The sequence below is a fragment of the Mastomys coucha genome, unplaced genomic scaffold (assembly GCF_008632895.1).
Source record: "Mastomys coucha isolate ucsf_1 unplaced genomic scaffold, UCSF_Mcou_1 pScaffold22, whole genome shotgun sequence".
NCBI lineage: Eukaryota > Metazoa > Chordata > Mammalia > Rodentia > Muridae > Mastomys > Mastomys coucha.
Window position 1 is genome coordinate 237,266,093 of NW_022196905.1, and position 21,194 is coordinate 237,287,286.

At 34.8% G+C, this 21,194-nt stretch overlaps 1 protein-coding gene across 6 annotated transcripts in view; it reads right to left on the bottom strand.

The window, feature by feature from the left end:
- Positions 1 to 6,028: 6,028 nt before the first annotated feature.
- The window catches only part of Cdh8 (cadherin 8), a 377,695-nt gene continuing 362,529 nt past the window's right edge, over positions 6,029 to 21,194 (bottom strand). For 3 of the 6 annotated variants that reach the window (XM_031341023.1, XM_031341026.1, XM_031341027.1), the window contains exons 12-13: positions 14,830 to 15,081; positions 7,548 to 12,696 (exon numbers count right to left, since the gene is read on the bottom strand). In XM_031341023.1, the coding sequence (XP_031196883.1) occupies positions 12,203 to 12,696; positions 14,830 to 15,081 (746 nt within the window). In that variant the 3' untranslated portion in view covers positions 7,548 to 12,202. Of the gene's footprint in view, positions 6,517 to 7,547; positions 12,697 to 14,829; positions 15,082 to 21,194 lie in introns of those variants that run through there. The other 3 variants (XM_031341029.1, XM_031341028.1, XM_031341024.1) reach the window with 3 other exon arrangements.

The window sequence follows — 21,194 nt, forward strand, 5'->3', positions numbered from 1 at the left end:
CTTTATTTGCATGTAAGAAGGCTTGGTGCTGCTAATATGGGACCAGTATCACACTCCTTTCCTGGAGGGGGTGCGGAGTTGGGAGTCTGTGACTGATACAGGAGCTAAGAGCCCAGGAAGCGTGATCGAACACTTTAGGTCCTGTCCTGTGCAGTCAGAAATTACCACCCACTAGGTCTCCAGAGTTCCAGGTCTCTTGCTTGAATGGGACCAGGTTGTTTGCACAGACTACCGCCCCACAGTATAATATTGAGCAGAACAACCTAGAAAATGCTTGCATTCCTATGTATGTATGTATGAACTGGAGAGAATGTGACATAGCAAAAATTCAAAGTTCTCTTTGTGGATAATAATTATTGTGACAGTGCCTTTACCCAATCAATTTGCGTGTGTGTGTGTGTGTGTGTGTGTGTGTGTGAGAGAGAGAGAGAGAGAGAGAGAGAGAGAGAGAGAGAGAGAGAGAGAGAGAGAGAGAGAATATTTAAAAATCCAGGTTCTTTGAACCACTTCAAGTCTTTACCTTCCCCAATGAATGACCTTTTAATGGCTAGCCTCTTTAATTATAAACAAAGAAGCCTGTGTCGTGTCAGTTTTGCTAGAAATGTTACTTAAATCCCAGTGGTTTGAATATAGCCTCTATGCACACACAACATATTTATGCCATCTAACACCTCTCCATATTTTTCAATGCCTGTTGATACTGTCACTGTTTATTGTCTGCATAGGTTTTGAATCTTTCCAGTGATTATTTTGTGTTAACTGTGTGATTTCACTGTTACTCCCAACTATCATAGAAATAAAAACAATGTAATTATTAAGTAAATATATGAAAATATCCTCCTATGATCCCCTTCATGAAGAGAAATTATTATAAGGTATTTTTTATATTAGTTATTTGAACTTAGAACATTTTCAAAATCAATGTATGTTTGCTGTTTTTATTTCTGCCTATTGTGATTTAATTGACATATTTAAAAATATCACACTATCAGTAAGGACACATACTTAGTGTCTTCCAAACCTCACATAATGAGCAAGCAGAGTAAGTAATAGAGTTTACGTTCCCTTATTACGTCGTAGCATCATTACTGTGTAATGAGAGAGACAGTGCAGGAAAGTGTTCATTTTCAACATGGTCACCAAGAGCTTTCTCTACTCACAGTTTCACATCTCTATTATGGATTTAAAATAAATGTGTAATCTTTTGCATTTTGCATCATGTAACTAAATCTGAATTATCTTGAACTCATGTACTGAAGTTGGCTACAAGAGTTCAAAACCTACAACAAGAATTCTATAGCTTCATTTGTGTTGTTTGTTGGTTTTTAGATTTCATGTTTCCCACTCATTGGTAATAATTTTTATCAATTATTCATATTTTAATCACTTTTCCTTAAAGATCCTACCATTTCAAATTTATGGACGAATGGCATCAACAAATAGGAGCAGGGAATTTTTTAAAACATGGAATTGATCACAAACTATACAAATCAGTTTGGTTAAGTATAACAGAATTGTAGGCACATAGGAATCAGTATGTTCAGTGCATGATTCCTCTTCCCACAGCACTCTCACCCAGATTTAACAGTGATGCTGGAAATCTTTGTATCAATCATTTATCAATTCAATTATTAACAATCTTATAATCGTTTATGTGTCTGATGAAATTTTCGCGTATAATGACATAATGCCCATTTTCCTTCTCAGTTGCTGTAATAAATTCCATAGCCAATAGGAACTTGAAGAGGAGTAGATTTATTTCATAATTCCTTCTGAAGTTATGATGTACTACTAATGGAAACCCAAACCAGGCAGAAATAGTGTTCCATGGCTTGATCACAGCCTTATTACTAGAAACTGTGTTGTTGTTTTGTTGTTGCTATTGTTGCTATTGTTGTACACCTTAGGTCTACCTACATAGGAATGTTATCAACCACAGTGGAATAGGCCTTCCTTCATCAAAAAGCTATCCATAAAATGTTCTAAAATATATTCCAGCAGGCCAATCTGATGGAGGCAGCTCTTTAGTTAAGAATTCCTTTTTTCAGATGTATCAAACTAATAACCAAGATTGGCCATCACAGTCAGTATATTCTGTATCTACAAGGCATCAGGTTTTTTCTGTCCAACCATAACCATCACAGAATTCAACTATTATCTTTTATATTTACTTACATGCCATCTTAAAGAAATGTATTCTACAACTCTAGTATTTACTTGATAGAGAAGTAAATACTAGATAGAGAACTTGGGTATATTATAATTTTCAAAGAAAATTAATAAGAAAAAAGCCAAGAATTTGAAAGAAAGCAAGGTATATGGAATGATTTGGAGAGAGTACATGGAAGGAACATGATATGACTATACAATAATTTCAAAAATTCTAAAATAAATATATAATCTAAAAAGTAAAGTGAATTAAGTTGTTTCCTCTGCTCCTTGTCCAATTTTTTAAAGGTTTTAATCATGGGGGTGTGGGAGGGAGAGGGACCTAGGTGGGAAATGTGACAGGGAGGGGAAGAAGGGAATATGATGTGGTTTTGGGGGGAACAGGACTGATGCCCTGAGGAAGTAGGGGGACCCTCTAGAATATACAAGAGACTTGGAAAGTGAGAGACTCTCAGGACTCAAAGGGAGGGACCTTATGAGAGGGAACTTGTAGAGTTCAGCTCCAGTAGAAAGACAAGAAGACATCAAGTGGAGGGATGGGTTTGCCATCCCACAGTCAAAAACCTCTGACCCAGAATTGTTCCTGTCTCAAAGAACTGCAGGGTCAAAAATGGACAAGAGCATGAGGGAAAGGAGGTCCAGTGACAGGCCCAAAGTGGGATCCAGCGCAAGGGGAGGCTGCAAGGCCTGACACTATGACTAATACTATGATGTGCTTAAAACAGGAGCCTAGCATGACTGCTTTCTCAAAGGCCCAACAAGCTGCTACAAGAGTCAGATGCAGATATTTATAGCCAACCAATGGACAGAAGCTAGCGACCTCTGTGGTTGAATTAGGGTAACCGGGAAGAAGCTGAGGAAGAAGGCAGCCCTATAGGAAGACAGGTAGAGTCTCAAGTAACCTGGATCCCTGAGATCTCTCAGACACTGAGCTACCAACTAGGCAGCATACACCAGCTGATGTGAGGCCCCAACACACATATATGGCAGAGGACTGTCAGATCTTGACTCAGTGAGAGAAGATGCACCTAACCTGTGGGGCAGTGAGCTGTGAACAGACAACTTGGTCCCCTATCGAGCACAGGCCTTGAATCACAGTGTCCCATGGCAGTTGTTCTCAGCCATGCCCCTGGGCCCCTGGCTCCTGTCTGGACTCTATCCTCACATTTACCTGGCAACAGTCAGGTATGCTCCTCCCAACAGTTACCTGGCAACAGTTAGGTTAGGCCAGCCCACTATAAAAGGGGCTCTTTGCCCCCTCCCCTCTTTCTTACCCTCTTGCTCACTTGCCTCTCTCTCACCTCTCACCCTTCTCTCCTCTCTCTTCTCTCCTTTCTCAATGTGGCCATGGCTAGCCTCTACTTCTCTACTCTTCTTCCTCTCTCGGTCTTTCTACAATAAATGCCTTAAAACCCTGGACTGCCTCTTCTCATCGGGATGCACAGTGCTGGAGCAATGGAGAAGGTCTTTCTCTTAAGAGCAGAGATTTGAGGCCTCAGGAATTAGGGAGGTTGTTGGGGTAGCGGTGGCAGGTGGTGGCACAGAGACATCCTCTTGGGTACAGTGATGGGGAGGAGGTATGGGATGTGGAACATTCAGAGGGCAGGCTAGAACAAAAAGACTGGACTGCAAAAAATGATTAGAGAATAAATAATGATCATAATAAAATTAACTCAAAAGTTTTATGACATAAGCTGTATCAGACATTCAAAAATATATATAGTAATACCTTCACAAGATTTTTTTTATGTCTGCTAAATAATTATTGCACAAGACTATATTCTTGGGATGAACTATATTACAACAGGAATATAGTGAAGCCTGCTAAAATAGATAAGATAATCACAGACTAAAGGATTTCCTGGACTGTAGCATGAGTTCAAAGCCAACCTGAACAAATACAATGTCTGTAAAGAAAAAGACAAAAGAGCTGGAGGTATAATTGAGTGTTGGGGCAGTTTCATAACAGCAACAAACATCTGTTCATAATTATTATGGCTATCAGCAAGTCAACCAACTAATAATGCTTTGTACTATTTACATGCTTATACAGAAAATACATGCTTACAGTGAAATAAAGTTAAGACTATTTGGGTGCATCCTCTTAAAATAGTATTTTATTTAAGAATTTCTCATTATTTTGTCTGCAAGACTTTTTAGATTGCCAATGATGTAGTTTATGCATTAATGTATATATATATATATATATATATATATATATATATTCACACACATATATATGTATCATACACAGACACAAACACCCATCTATGTATCATACACACACAAAAAAAAACCCACATACACATATTGAGATAGTGTGTGTGTACAAATATATTTTGTTTGATCTGTTTAATCTGTGTAATTATTATTACTTGTATGTATGTTTTCAGGTCTGAACATTTGGAATTGAAAAAATTAAGTCACTTTTTTTTATATTTTGCTCATCAAGTGTATATACAATGGCTATCAATCATCTATCAGATTCCTACTCTTGTATCTTTATTAGCACCGTGCAGTCAAAGGCAAGTTTGTCTCTTTGGCTAAAACAATCCTATTTGCATTTATATTTAGGATGACATCATCCTATTATTCCAGTGTCTTACAATCTTATCTCCATATAGAAAGCTAAGTGATATTTCTAAAATCACAAGTCATGGATAGCTCTATAGATCAGTTCTAGTGTGCATGTATGACTTGCATGATGCCTTAATTTTAATCCCTGCTACTACCAATACCATCCCCAATCCTGCATGTCAGATTATACCATTGCCATACTAATTGTCCACATAAAGGGAATGAGAGCTGCTAATTCTAATATTTAATGTGATCTCTGCTCATCTCTCCACATCTTCTAAATCTTTCTCCATATCCATGATGATGCATATCCATCATTTGAATTACTGCATCTGTCATTTATTTACTATAGAAGAACCAAAGTACCACTACCCTAGCTCTTTCCATGATTTGCTTTTATAAATCATGACAATTCAGCATTTTCCTAGTGAAATTTATTTCAAAAGTAAATATTCTTATCCATTTTTATTTTCATACTATATCAATTTTTGTTTTGTTTTGTTTTATTAGTTTTTTTTTCTCAAGTCGGGGTTTCTCTGTGTAGCCCTGACTGTCCTGGAACTCACTCTGTAGACCAGGCTGGCCTCAAACTCAGAAATCCACCTGCCTCTGCCTCACAAGTGCTGGGATTAAAAGCATATGACACCACTGCCCAGCTATACTATCTCAATTTTAATGCTTTTTTTTTTATGTATTTCATTCTCCCACACCACCATATTTTGAGGCAAGTACTTACTTTATTGTAATCATCTATTACACTGGAATATTTTAGAACTTGTTAATCTCTAAATAAGGACCTGAAAAATTTGTCACATGGATTTTGAATATTGGGAAATCCATTAAGATAGCTATTGTCTCAACATTGATTTTTAGATCCCCATAACCAGGCCCTATTCTGTGACATGCACATTTTAAGAGTCAATGACTTGATCAGGCAATGATGTTCCATCCACACCTTAATCCCAGCACCTTGGCGACAGAGGCAGGCAGATATCTGCGAGTTTGAGGTCAGCTTGTCTACAGAGCTAGTTCTAGGATACTGAAGACTCAATCTCAAAACAGCCTGTGGGACTATCCTGTTTATGAGTTGGCAGGTTGTAGCACTCTTACTCTGTGTTTTTGGATCCCTCCTTCAGTAAAGACAAGTCTCATATTTCATATTATATCAGATTCTGTACTAATTTACCTAACCATATGTTATTTCTTTGAGAAGCAATGGAAATATGTTAAACCTATATTATTCCCATGTCACAGACACTGTATCTAGAAAAGACATCTCTTATTAGGAAGGAATTTTAAAAGTTTATTTGAACAATTATTATTGATAGTGCTGACAATAAACTTTGATCACTGAGTTACACATCCAATTGCCAAGCCACAACAAATAATCCATAGATCTCAAACTTTAGATGTCAAATTGAAGAAAAAATCTAAAAAAAAAAAAAATTAAAATTAAAAATAAACAAATAAAAACCTACCCAAGAGACCAAGAGTCATACACAAGAGAAACAAGGAATTATCCAAGGCAATGGTTCATAATTGCTGTGTTCAGTATCAGAAAGTAACTGTTAAAATATTGCTCATATCCACACGGCCCCAGAGACCTTTAAATATACAGGGGATATCTGAAAGAACTAGCATGTGACTTTAGTGACCTCTCCTTTCCTTTTGAAGTCCTTGGCTTTTTTTTCTTTGAAGTCACTGTTGTCCATAGTCCCTTTCTTCAGGCAGCATTCTCAGGTATTCCTCTTAGGAAGCCTCTTCTGTAATCTGTGAATAATGATAGAGAAAGCCATTATCTATTTGTATAGCTAAGTGCAAGTCAGACCTGTATTAAAGATGTCAGTCAGATTGGGTCTGTTAACAGGTTGGAAGGATCATCCCACAAGTACCCATGCCACCAGGAAGTACCTTTCTGTTGAGCTGTTATTAGTAAAAGAATTACATATATACTAAGCACTGGTAATTTCCCAATGCCAGAAATGAGCCAGAAAACTAGAGTTCAGTTTAATCTTTCTCATCAGATCTCTAAATCAATGGTGGCAAACCCTGAATAAATTTCTGAAAACCATTTTTTTTTAATGTAGCTCACAATGCATGCCATAATTTAGGCATCTTAAGGGTGTTCTTTGAAATTTAAGATTAATCCTTGAGTGTTCAAATTTATTATTGATACTTTTAGGTGCTTTTTAAAATTAATTTATTCTCTGATATGATGGAAAAAAAACTATGGCTTCTTGCTACTCATTGTTTAATTTCCACCTTTAAAAAGCAAAGTTTTCATGGCATCTTCTTGTTTCACCATTCTGAATAGTTTCCTTTTGTAGAGCAGTAGGGAATTTACTTTCTCAATCTTACCATTTGAAAGCTCATCATTTACTTAGAGCTAGGACTATTTAAGGGAAGTTAGGAACTCTGCTCAGATAGCCTTCAGTCAACCAAGATCTGAATACTGTTTAAAGACAGACAAATAATGTTCCATTGATTAGTTTAAATATGCTCAATTAACCTCACTTTGCACACAGTGAAAAACGTTGAAGAAACCATCACAATTTTAAAAAAATCCAATGTAGCTTAATTTCAACTCAGGTAGAGGTTCAGTAAATCTAGTAGATACATTTCTTATAGAAACAGTAGAGATTCTAATTCCATGTGCTCTGGTATTTTGTAAGTACATCCAAGATAATGGTACTGGGTTACTGCAAATATTCAGGATTCTGATCAATAACTGTGTGTCAAACTACACAGAAAATGATTAAAATAAATATATCCTTTAATGATAGACAATGAAGACATCATAATTATCATAAACAAGAACAGCAATGATAGTAAACATTTTATTCACTTCTTGGTCATCTGAGCAACAAAGAAAAGGAGTTTGTTTAGCAAAGAAAACTGTGTTGGATAACGAAATGTAAACATAGAGAAAATTATTTCCTACAAAATATATTCTACAATTATCATCTCCACAAAAATACAATGATACAAAAGCATCTAAATCCAGCTTCTTGGTGAGATGCATTTAATTTTAAGCTCAGGCTTTATAAGTTGTTATTATGTTCAGGAACCAAAACTCACATTTAAAACCTTTACCACTAGACAGATTGCTTTTGACTTCAAAGTTAGAGTCAGAGAAACAAATAACCATTATTTCAAGTATTTTTGTCATATATGAGACTATGATATGAAAATTTATTATTGAAATGAGAACATATTAGTATAAGTTATCCAAAGTAACTTAAGTGTATGTGTGTATGCAGGTGTATTTGTATGCATTTGTATACATATGTGTCTACATGGGCATATGTGTATATATGGACAGTCATGTGAATGCATGTGCATTCTTTTTCGTGTTGATGTTCATGTTTAAATTGTGCATTCATGCAGCTTTTATAGTGATGCCCACTGTTACCTTATCTCTTTGACTGACAGTGATGGGATTTCAGGCACGCTCAACCTTTCCAACAGTGCCAGTGATGGGATTTTTTGAAATCTTATTACTGGTTGCACTGCCTTGATCTCAGATGGAACTTTCAATCAAAAAGGCAATCAGAAGGTTATACATTCGTGAGATTCCCTGCAAAGCCAACGATCGCATAATACAACATGTTGCAAAGGACTACTTGCCTCCAGTCCTTATGTGGCTATAAAAAGTAATTGGCTACTTAGCTCTCAGCACCCACTTTCCTTCTCTAAAATACAGATAGCTCAGCCCTCTGTGGATTCTCAGTGTGGAGCCGGCTGCTCCTGGGAGATTTCTATGCCTCATGCAGAGACTTGTCTTACTTTAAGCATATGATTAAGCAAGCTCTCAGACACATTTGTCTCTTTCTGAGGATTCTTGTCTCACTGGGTATACTGATGCATCCAAGTTTTCTTTTAAGTTATATATGCACATACACACTTACTCATTTTTTATTTTTTTGGTACAAAACAGTTTTGCTGTAAAGTTTGTGTCATAGACAGCACAAATTTGGGGTGGAAAAGGCACCACATGAATATAATTCAATCATTTTATCATAAACCATTTAAAATATACCTTGACTGCACTCATAGTGAGAATTTTATTAAAGTGGTTTACTAATATTAGGTGACATGTTTATGTGTATATTAAAAATGGTTGATCAAATAATACAGATGTTAGAGGCTGATTTGATTCCAAGTGGCCTCCACTTATGCATAGATGCCTCAAATTCTCAAAAAAAGAACCTTACAGTAAAGAAAGCAGAAGGAGACAAACTATTTCTTCTGTCATTTGGCACAGAATTCTTGGCAAACATTAAAAGAGACTTGTCCTTTGGACACACAAAGATCACAGCCACAATAATGACTGTAGCACGTAGCAATATTATATTTGATAAGTAACCACTTGTGTGTATATGAAGATTCATCTGATTTGTCAATATTGCAAGAGCAAAATAATTGCATAAACAAAAAACTTTAACAAAGTTAAAATGCATTGCTTGAAGATGGTTAAGGGAGGAGTGATTAAATCTCAAAAGTAAAACAATTTGGATCTCTATAGTCCTATTCTGAATGTGGGAGTTCTAGTAAGTTTGTTGGTAAAGTAAATGGGATAGTCTAATATTTTGGGTATGGGCTTTCTTGAATAAAATTAAACTCAGGGTAGCCTAAAATGCATTTCACATAGCAAGAACATATTATCCCTACATAATTACACGTAGCACCACTTTATCCAGCATATCAAAACTTCAGATCGGCTTTGGTGCACAAAATATGTGGATAGTAGTGGAAAGAAATGTTGTTAATGGGGCTCATGTATCCATGATGTCTTTCTGAACAAAGTAAAATTTAAGGTTGATTAGAAAACTGGTCCTAAATTGCTTCTTTCCCATGATCTATCATATGAATATTATTCTATTGATCAACAATGAAGATGTTGATTTTATAATCCTATAAAAAGAATAGTGTGGTATATCTGTTACAAATGTCTTATACACGACTTTCCTTTAAAGTAAACAGAGACAAGTTTGAAGTGCAAATGGAAAATAAAAAAAAAGTCCACCTTGGTTTATAATGTGCAAGAAAGTTAGGATTTGGGTCTTTATTGTTACTATAAGTTATAGTAATACCTTTTGTGATGTCTACTAATCTGATGAATATAAAAGTCACTATGGACTCTCCCTTTGACTTCATGAAAAGTGTTCAGTAGCCACTGAGAGACACATAAATGTAGGATTATGATTGGGCAATAGTGAACAATGAGGAGGTGGTAAGCCACTGAATAGCTATTAAATTTTTATTTGAATATTTAGTCATTTTGATTCTGGTATGATGAATACAGCTTCCAGAAACTGTTGCCTTCCTTCTCCAACCCAAATTCATGCTTTCCTTAGATATCACCAAGATAGGGACTGAAGTAGCGGGTGACAAGAGCCCATAGGTCTTATTTCTAATGGATTCTCTAAGGATCTAAAAAAGAATGGTTTTCATGTCCACAGTGTAGTTTAGGTTCTATCTCCAAATATTCAAATTCCTTTATTTTGTGACATTTTGGAATGTAATCTCACCTATAGCCTTTTCCTATGCAGAATTGCACTCTTGATTTTTTATCCTCTCTTTTGTTACCTCCACCCAATCCTCTGCATTTAGGGACCCCCAAAATACACTTGACTGTCTTTTAGGTAAGTTATTTACTTTTATGTGTCTGATGTTTTCTTAGTATGGGATCAATAGCAACCCACTTCTGTTCTCTGGTTCTTTATTATAGTAAAGATGCTAATAACTAAAAGTGACCCACAGTGTGATTTGATTGCACAGTTTAGAATCTTAGAGTCAATAGTTCTGCTCAGAAATCTTCATATAGCTGGAAAAAATGATGACAACAAAGGTATTTATAAAAATATATTTCACAAAGTAGGAAACAATACAGGAGTTTCTCTGAATACAACACATGGAGTAAATAAACAATATTGCATTAAAGCAAAGTAGAAAAGTAAAATGATCTGCATGTAATACTTGAGTTTTATCATACATTGTCTACTCCTACATGGCAGGTTTGCATTACAAATTAAATATGCTCACATCTTCTAGGGCTGTTCTGCTTCTGAAGTCTAAGACGTTCTGCGCATCACCATAACCAGGGACAGAAGTGTAAAAAACATAAGCAGTAAAATTATGTACAAATTAGTTTCTGCTCTAAATTATTTGGGAGAGGAAAACTTGAAGCATGTTTATTGGGTGGGGCATTATGTAAGTATCTAAAAGTCTAGAGTTTAAATATTCACAGGAATCAATATACTTCCAGATGTTTGTGCTTGTAGTAAAAACACCAAATACTAGGATTATGAAGAAAATAGAAAATAGTCCAAAAGTTTCTCTGGGAAATGCTGTTCCTGTAATCACCAGTCACAATTACACTTTCTACTCTAAAGAGACTATTACCTCTCCCCTTGATAATATTGCCTGCCATACTTATCTCATCAAAATGTACATGTATTAAACATTCATTGTATAGATATTAATATAAAACAATCTAAAGGATTATTAATGGATATAATTTAGTTTTCCCCATATAATCCCTTAATCTATAGATTACCAACCTTAATAAATAAAAGCATTATTGGACATCAATAAAATATTTATTTTGAGGATTAAACAAATAAATTCACACGCTAGCAATAAAACCATCTGTCTCTGATGTGGTCCACTGTGGAATACAGTTTATCTCTGTGTCCTTGTGGAAGAAGATGAAGTGGAGGGAACGAAGAATCCTGCTTCTAGACACAGCCTGTTTGAATGGCATTTCTCTCCTCCCACCTTTGAGTTGGCAATCCCCACCCTGGAATGGATTACGAACATGTGAATATTTTAAGGCTCGACACAATATTTAAAGATGCTATTCAGTCTCTCTTGAGTGGGGCCAACAATTATGTACAACGTATGGTCACCGTACCATATAATCTAGGAGGCCTCCCCAAAACTCCATAAAGTCATAATGTACAGCAGACCAAAGTATTGCTTTATCATTTGTGACGGGATCCTTATTGGTGAAGGGAAATAAAACCATTTGCACTCATAAGAATCCTTACAGAAGACACGTATCAGCAGCAGAGTCCTTGCAAGTCCATTTTTTTCCTAATAAAGCACCTTTTAATTTTGTTTTTGTTTTTTGTTTTTCTCCTCTTAAACAACTCTCTAAGGATTAGCTAGGATCCCAATCTCTGACTGTGGCCGTCATGTAAATATCAAATATTCAAAGACTTCTAGACACTCCACATACTTAATTCACACTCCACAAGATTTATCACCTCCTAACATATACTTTTTATTTTTATTATTTTTTTTGGTTCAACATTAAAATGTGGTTGAGTTTATAGATGATTGGTGCTAAACTTGCCTCTAAAACAAATAGCCACATTTGTTGCATCTAAGGGGAGTGACCCTAGAATATTACAGAATGCTCAGTTCCATTGATTATTTATATAATCCACTGTCAAGTTTCTTTGTCACTTTCACCAACAGAGTAGAGTTCGCCCAGTCTCTTAAAGCGGGGACCCCAGTCACTGAGGTAGTCAAAATTCTGGTCTGAGTCTGATGTGGTGGACTCCAAGGAGCTGAGGGAGCCAGCCACAGACCCTCGGCCTTCATAGCCATAAATCTGTATGGAGTCATATGGTGGGGCCGTGGGGTCATTATCTGCCTCATGCAGCCTTACATTTATAAATTCATCGACATCAACACCATTTGGAACTGGAGCAAGCCCTTGCCTTGGCATAAACTGCAAATCTGGTTTAATATCCTTACGGGGTAAAAATCCATTAATTCCATCTGGGTTTTGCAAAGTTGCAATGTCAAAAGCCTCTGTGTCCTCCTCCCCTCCTCCTTCGTCGTCGTAGCGAATGATGTTTTCTCGCACGTCTTCATCATCTTTGATAATTAGTGGTTCATTTTTATGCCGCCTCAGAGTAACAAACAGAACCACAATGACTGCAAGAAAAAGACCAGATCGTAATCAGTCAACAAGCATATCATGCCATGATCAAAGCAGAAGAGACGACAGGGGAGAGGAGAATTTTTAAAAGAATATATTTAGGACTTCTGCAATCTTGCCCCTTGGAGGGTGGTGCTTTAGAGCAGTGGTTCTCAACCTTCTTACTGCTTTAACGCTTTAATACTGAAGAGGCTCTAACAAACACAGACCCAGCGTGGCAAACAAACAGTGTAGACAGGTTTCGCCCTTTAATCCCTTTCCATCTTCCTTGCTAAAAATCTTTTACATTCAATAAACTAGCCCACAAGTTCTATTCTACTATTTGCCCACTGACATGCTCCTGAGACAAAACACTGAGGTCCAATTGTTTTTAAAATCATTATTTGCCTAGCATATTCAATCAGGATTTACCTACTCACCCTAGCATGGACTCCTCATTTTACCCCTTAGAAACCCACTCCTGCAGAAACACCCTCTTTTGCTCTTGCTTGTGTTTGCTTGGGATTGTTGCTGACTTTGCAGCCTACCACCTTGCCCCTCTCTGATAATCGATTTTGTGCTAAAAAGGTGGTGACTGGGTATGTCCAACACTAGGATAGCTGACCCCTCATGTATACAGCTCCTTGTGTTATGGTGACTCCCCAACCATAAAAGCATTTCCATTGCTACTTATAAATATGATTCTGATATTATTGTGAATCATAATGTACATATATATACCTGTTCTTTCCAATAGTTTTAGGAGTCCTCAGTGAAAGAGCTCTTCAAATCCTGAAGGTGTTACTACCCACGGGTAAAGAACTACTGCTTTAGAGTGTTCAGTCATGATGACACCCAGACTTTGAACTCTTTAATAGCAAATTAGCTTAAACAGTGATCTGAATGATTAAAAACTAAATTTTTGTACAGATCACTCAAAATTATTTTCATTTAATAAACATTTGTTGCTGTGATGTAAAATGGACATAAACTGGAATCAGCTCTAAGGTGGGCCCTACAAAAGAGAAAATAGCACCCACAGCATGATTAGCACATTAAGTTCATTGTGTGAACTATTCAGTTTCCTTGGTTTCTATCTATGTTACTTCCATCTAGTGAGTATGGTACTTGAAGAATCTTTTTTGTGATGGTGCTGCTGCTGATAGCAGCAACTAAACCCAGGGCATGATGAATGCTTGTAAGTATTCACTTACTAAGCTCTAAAAGCATATGATATAATAAGATATTCTCAAGTTAAGAGATAGATTACCTTCATACACTATATAAATTGCTACACAATTAAACTCTCATATTGAATGGCATCTGGAACTTCTCTATCTAGAAAGATTTCTCCAACTTAGAGCAAGAGAAAGGACTGCTATCCAAGAAGTTTACCACTCAAAGGACTCATGAATGGATATCACTGTTAAAACATTTTAATTTCCAAGAGAAAGATAAGACTAAGACACAAATGCTCTCTTTGATATTTTCTAGGAAGTAAAATCACTGCTTGTATGTATTTGGGCCACTTACCATGTGACCCCAGATAGTCTGGAACCCCAGATCCTTCTCTTTCTCCCAAGTGCTGAACTTCAGGGATGCTTTTGCTAAGTTGAGGCTTAGTCTTGTTTTTACAATGAGCGTTTTAGATAGAAAATTAACTCTTAATTTGGATTCTTTATTGTAGTTTTACTTTAGTATCAACTAAAGTATCTATAAGATGACTTAGAGGAGAGCATATGTTTATATGCTTACTTACTCTCTTTATAGCTCACTAAACTCGAGATTTGATGATACAAGGAACCAGTCCACACGTTATTTATAGTCAATGGCAATTGAAGACAGAAAATTTACCTCTCGTACTACATTTGTTTGCAAGATGTGATTTGGAGGCTGTCTTTTATAGTAGGTGTTGGGATGAATGTAGAGTCTCATTCCCTACCTCCTTGTCATTTTTGGCCTCTCACTTTGTTTATTTTCTCCCTGGTGATGGGTTTGATAAAGACACCTGAAATCCTCTCACCCTGGACAGAGTTTGCACAACTTTTTCTTATTTTATCTTAATGTTGATTACATCATTCCAGATTAGATTTTACTATTCTTATTTATAGTCACTTATGGCAGTAGGCTATGAAGCTGGTGTTACTCACCGAGCAGCAAAATGATGCATGCTAATATAGCAATTAAGGCCCCCATACTGAGTCCAATAGGAAGGACATAAGCTTCAACATTGCATGACTGGACCACGCCATCATTGCTACAGCCACAGACTCGGATGGTCAGGGTACTGGTGCTACTCAGAGGAGGGTTCCCGCTGTCACTGATCACTATAGGCAGAAGGTAGACTTCTTGCTTCTGGCGGTTGAATCCATTATGTTTTGCCAGAATGCTCAGGGAATTATCTAGGGAAATTGAAAATGACAGTTATTTGCATCATTCCAAAATGCCAAATAATACTTGTTCTTATGGTCCACACATCCATGTGAACCTTAAACTCCTTCCAAATACAAAAAGATAATTACATATCCTTTGCTTCCTCTTCCAAATTTATCAATTGACAGAAGCCAAAATAACCAAAGCAAAAGAGGTTGCATGAAAGGGAGAAGGTAATAAAATTTTGAGGTCTTATATTTCATTGTAAATGCAAAACAGATTTTATAAAAATAATTTTCAAGGGTCTTTTCAGAATGCATCGTAGTCTCCCATAAATCCATGTGAAAGTTTATAATGAAGTCACAGGAGCTAACTAGAGAGAACATTACCATATAGACAATATCTATATGGTAGACATTTGAGATGCTCTGTATCAAAAGACAGACTAGATGAAAACATGAATATTAAAAGCTGTTTATTGACTGCTATGTTGCCTGAAAAAAAAGTCAGAATTTCGTGAAGCATTTATCTTGAGACAACAGAAAACAAATTGCTGTCAATTCAAAGAGATAGATCATAAATTTTAAATGTCTATGGACTCCTTTATGTATAATTTTTATATGGGCAAGAAAATGAGATTAGAAGAATGAATTATATTTTGCACTAGTTATACAGATGTTATTATTGAGTATGCAAAGCCATATCTATGGACACTTAAGTAATATGTGATGCTGTGATTTCAGTCTGAAGTAAAATTAGTCCATGACTAGTGACTGGTCCCACACTGGCACTATAGTTTTATTATTTCAAGCTACTAATAAGCACTTTAGTCATTTATCATGCCCAGGAGAATGACAGTCACATTATGCATATTTTAATCTCTCCTTTAATTTTAATCAATAAAAGATACATAAATACAAAAATGGGAACCCTGATTATCTCAAAATAATATTTCATGCCAAAAAAAGTACTTACTGGGTGATATTATTTGAAAAATGTGATTATTTCAATTGGAAAAAAAATACAATGTTGACAGACTCACAGACATCAGAATACTAGGTTAAGTCATTATCGTCACTAAATGATATCATCTATAATTTTAAAGCTGTTTAATTTCTGGTCATCAGTGTCCTACTGATTTCTAAAACATTCAAATAAATGGACAAATATTCTACTCAAATGGCTTATTATGTTGAATACTGCCATATAATAACCTCTATTAGAATTCTGAAGAAAATAGAAATCATTCTCCAAAATAGATGCATAATTACATGCAATTTACATTGTTTAAGATATAAACAGGCTTATATTGCTTTAATAGTGAGTAGTCAAAAAAGAAAAGGCACTCTGATTTAATTTTTTTTTCAGAATTTATTTTTGTTGTGCCTCATTATTTAGCAATTTTCACAGCAAAAATAAGGTTTTCTAATAGAGTTAAGCAGCAATATACAAAATGATTCAGTAACATTTTTCCATGACCTAGAAGGAAATACCAGTTAGCTAAAATCAGAGCAACATCTACTCAACATAGATACAGAATCCATGGCTGTGTTATATCTTCAGAAAGTCATGACAAATATGCATACATTTAATTAACACAGGGAATATTGGTTAGGTTGCTTTGTATTCTTTAGTTCAAAACATAATACACAAACATTTTTTCATAATACAGTATTAATAAAACTGTAATGAGTCTTTTTCTTTTGCTGACTGACATTGTTTATATGAAAATGTATGGTGTATATTCTCTGTTTAAGTAACCTACAGTGATAATTTAGAAATTGCAGCAGGATTGTTACTTGTTACAGGACAAATTGGTAGTTCTCTAGAACACTGGAGACTCTAATACTACACTCTTACTTGCATTTCTGTACTAATTATTGATTCGATATTTGTGTTGCTTTTTCCACATGCATGAAATTATTCTGTAAAAGAAGTACTTCAGTCATTCTACTTTGTTCTTACCTCTCAGCCCCAGGGAACATCAATTAACTCCTTTTCAAAATAAAATTTATTTGCATGTATTATTTATTTAACTAAGTTTATATTCAGTTAACTAAATGAAATTATCATTATAGACTATATTAAATCTATAAAAGAGTAGTTTCATGCACTTAAAGATAATGTACCCAGTCAATGCACAGTAAATAATCAAAAATACACATTTCAAAATTTCTTGTAATTTTATTTTCTTACAAATGTATGTTGTTTTTATTTCATTAAAATTTTAGCTCTAACCCTACAGTTCTCTCTCATGATGGATATATTAAAGATATGTACATTTTAAAATTAAAGGATATATTGGGTAGTGTTAATCTTCTAGCTTACACTATCATACTGTATTGGCTTGTTCCCAATGATAATTAATTTCCTCCATGTTAATTACAATCTAAGCTCTCCTTTGCCCAATGATCCTGAATAGTCTCTCACAAAACAAGAACATGGACTCCTATTCCTCAGGGATCTGCATTTTATTGTATTTCAATCAACTTATTTTTTTTTTCAATCTTCCATCACTGGCATCCTTTCTAAGCGTAAAAGTGTCATAAAAAGCTTTGATCTCTCTCAGAGCTTTTTCTTCAACCACGTGCTTCTGTGCACTATTATTGTCTATTTGCTGTTCTCTGACAAACATAGAATGTAGAATGCCAGCCTCCATGAGAGTTCTTTTAATAACTTTGGTAAAATTTATGAAAACTACAATATATTTTATATAATATAAAAGAATTTGGAGAGCCTTAATAATATTGACTTTCCAAAAATCTTGACTTATTTTATTATTATATTATATATGAGCAAAGTATTTTAATTTCAAGTACCATCCCATCATTTCTTTGTTTTATTATTACTATATACTCAGTATTGCTAAAGTAAATATGCATAGATTTAGATTGTGAAGTTACATTTTCAGTAAACTTACTGTTAAATAAAATGTAAGTAATTTGTCAATTGCTTTTATTTTTTAATAATTTAAAATTGTTTCTATTTAGTTTTCAAAATATGCAGGCTTATTTCTTCAGAGCATTCTATGCAATATGGAAGCAGAAGAAACTCCTGTTGATGTCCACAAAAAATATAAACATTGGAAGTCCTAGGGGATGTTTCAGAAAAAAAAATGTGAAAGAAGAAATATGTATTTAAAAATAAATGAAGAAGTAAATATCAAAACACTGAAAAAAATAGGAAAACTTTAAAACCAATGGGAAGCTCACATGACATACAAGGAAATGGTTGGACAATTAACAGTGGAATTTTCATACAAATAATGGATTTTTAAATCTCCCAAACAATAATTTTATCTAGTAATCCAGCAAAGCTATCTTCAAAATCTTGTGTGTGTGTGTGTGTGTGTGTGTGTGTGTGTGTGTGTGAGAGAGAGAGAGAGAGAGAGAGAGACAGAGAGAGAGAGAGAGGGAGAGAGAGAGAGAGGGAGAGACAGAGAGAGACAGAGAGAGACAGAGACAGAGAGAGAGAGAGACAGAGAGAGAGAAAAAGAGGTATATAGATGTATGGATAGAAAGATATAGATAGATAGATAGATAGATAGATAGATAGATAGATAGATAGATAGACAGACAGATAGATAAATAAGGAGATAGATATTGAGCTCTTATCACATATCAAAAATCTGAATTTATTATCAGTATTTACGTAGGAACTTGTCACATACTAAAAGCAAACAATTGCAAATTGAAATTCACTTGCATGTTAAAAACAAATAATATCTGTGAAGATGATCATGTAATTTTAAAAGACAGTAAAAGTGTGTAGTTTTGAAAGCAATTATATCTAATAATATAAATTTAATGTGTTGTGGAATATATCACATGAAAAATAACTACAAAAATATATTCCACTTTCAATAACATACAAAGTTCAGTAGAAAAGTTGAGCAATAATAAAATCTCAAACGTTTCCCACCAGAAGCCCAGAGATCTTCCACTTAACAATTGAAGAATAAAATTTCACTCAAGTACACTGTAAACATTCAACACTGAAAAATGTATAACTCACAAAGTAAATGTAAGAGTAAAGGAAAGATGCAGCAAAGGTAATTTAAGCCCTTCAAATTATGTTTTCCACCAAATAAAATCAGAAACCAGTGAGAGAAAATAACTAAGGTTTTTTTTTTTTTTGATAACATATATTTTAAAATGTGTGGAAGTTAAATAGTACAGAATTCAATATCCAACTAGTCAAGGAAAATTTTGTTAGAGATTTTGAAAACATGATACATGAATATATTCACATAAGCATTTATGTACATTTGTATAAGTGAATATTCAAGAAAGAAAATTTCATAGACTGCAACTCAAAGTATGGAGGTAAAATTCAAACTCTATTTGATCATATTGATACAGAGATTTCAAAGTAAAAGATTAATACTTCTCTCTAAGATATGTAAAAAAGGGCAAACTAATCCTAGTATGATTCTCGAATATTACTATATGCACTAGGCCTTGCCTAGTTTCCTCTCTTTGTGCCATGTGTGATCTTCCATTCTTTTCTATACTTCAGTTGTCATGCTATGCTCTGACCCAATTTTATTCCTTTATCAGAAATTTTAGATTATTATTTTGACAGATACTTTCTCTAACTCTCCTTTCCATTGTTTGAATTGTGGATAATTTATGTTTTATCTTTTGTCCACATTTAAATGTTATTTCTTTTTGAATAATTTTCTCCAACTGTCTTTAAAATTCAGTTGCTGGATCTTCAAAAAAAAGTTTACATTTTCATAGGTACACTATGATAAGAAATGATATAGTAATGGAGATTTGATAGACATTGGAGATATGAGAATAAACTGAAACTTCTGAGCAACAAATAACAAATTTAAATGCATAATGAGTGTTCAGCAAATGTGTTTAAGATAAATAAATGACTAAGTAACCATGAGTTATATTCACATTCATTTGTCTTCGGAAAACATATATAGCTAGTGGTTGTATATGGAAATTTCAGAGACTGATTGTTTACAAATATTTTTTCTGAGAAAGCTTCATATCATAGAATGTGAAAAATATATTGAAAATGCATAGGTGCAAGCAGGAAGGTTCAGTGAAGAAACGGCATAATTACAAGAAAAGCCATCCTATAAAATAGCTGTCCCATGGCATTCTCTTTTACTCTGTCAAAGTGGATATTAGCTGGTCCAATTTCCCCAACACTTATATATAGCAGTGGACTACCTGCTCTGGTCTCAGTGGGACAGGATGCGCCTAACCCTCTAGGGTCTTGAAAACCTAATCATCTAGATTGGAAAATTAGGAAAAAGTGGACCTGAAGAGCTGGTATTCTGTATCCAGACAAAGCAACTCTCATGGGGGCATCTAGGTGTTACCCACTACTTCCCAAGAGAAGAACCCCGGGATGGAACCTTCCTCACCACCATCTCTCATTTGGCCTTCTTGTTTCTAAGAAATAATTTTCTCTCAATTGAAGCATCACTCTGAAGTATGTTTATACAGTTGTGAGGGCAGATAATGACACTGTTGGAATAAAATATACATTCCAGGATAAAGAAGAAAAAAGAAAGAAATATGATTTAAAGAAATAAGCCAAAACTTGTCTCAAGAAAGTAAGAAAGATAGTTCTCAAAAATGTTATATTAAAAGACCAAGGACAAGCTTTCTATCTCTGACTGCTATACCCATTAGTGAGGGGAAAAAAGAAATGGTCAAGGTCTTTGGTGGATGAAAGTCTATGATTTTGAAAGCAATTACAAAGATACCCAGGACTGAAGAGATAACTCATTCTATAACATACTTAAAGTCTAAATATGGGGACATGAGACTGGTCCTTCAGGTAAAAGCCTGTGTAGTATGAGTCAGTCACTACAGTCATTCAATACTATTTTTAATTTTTGCAGATAATTATGTACATATGTTTTCTGTAATTTAATTTGTCTCTTGCATTTTTAATAAAAGTGTCCATTAAAATCTCTGCTGATATTTTGTACACACTCTATAATTATAGATAATGTTGCAGTAGATCATATTATTTGGATGGTTTCTGGAAAGTTCCTATGTGGTAGTGTTAATGCCCAAATATGACTTTGGTTCAGGCCTCATTCACTTGTAACCAAGGAGTTAATACTTCTTCTTTTGTCTTTTATATGCAAGTATGGCTTTAAAAAAAG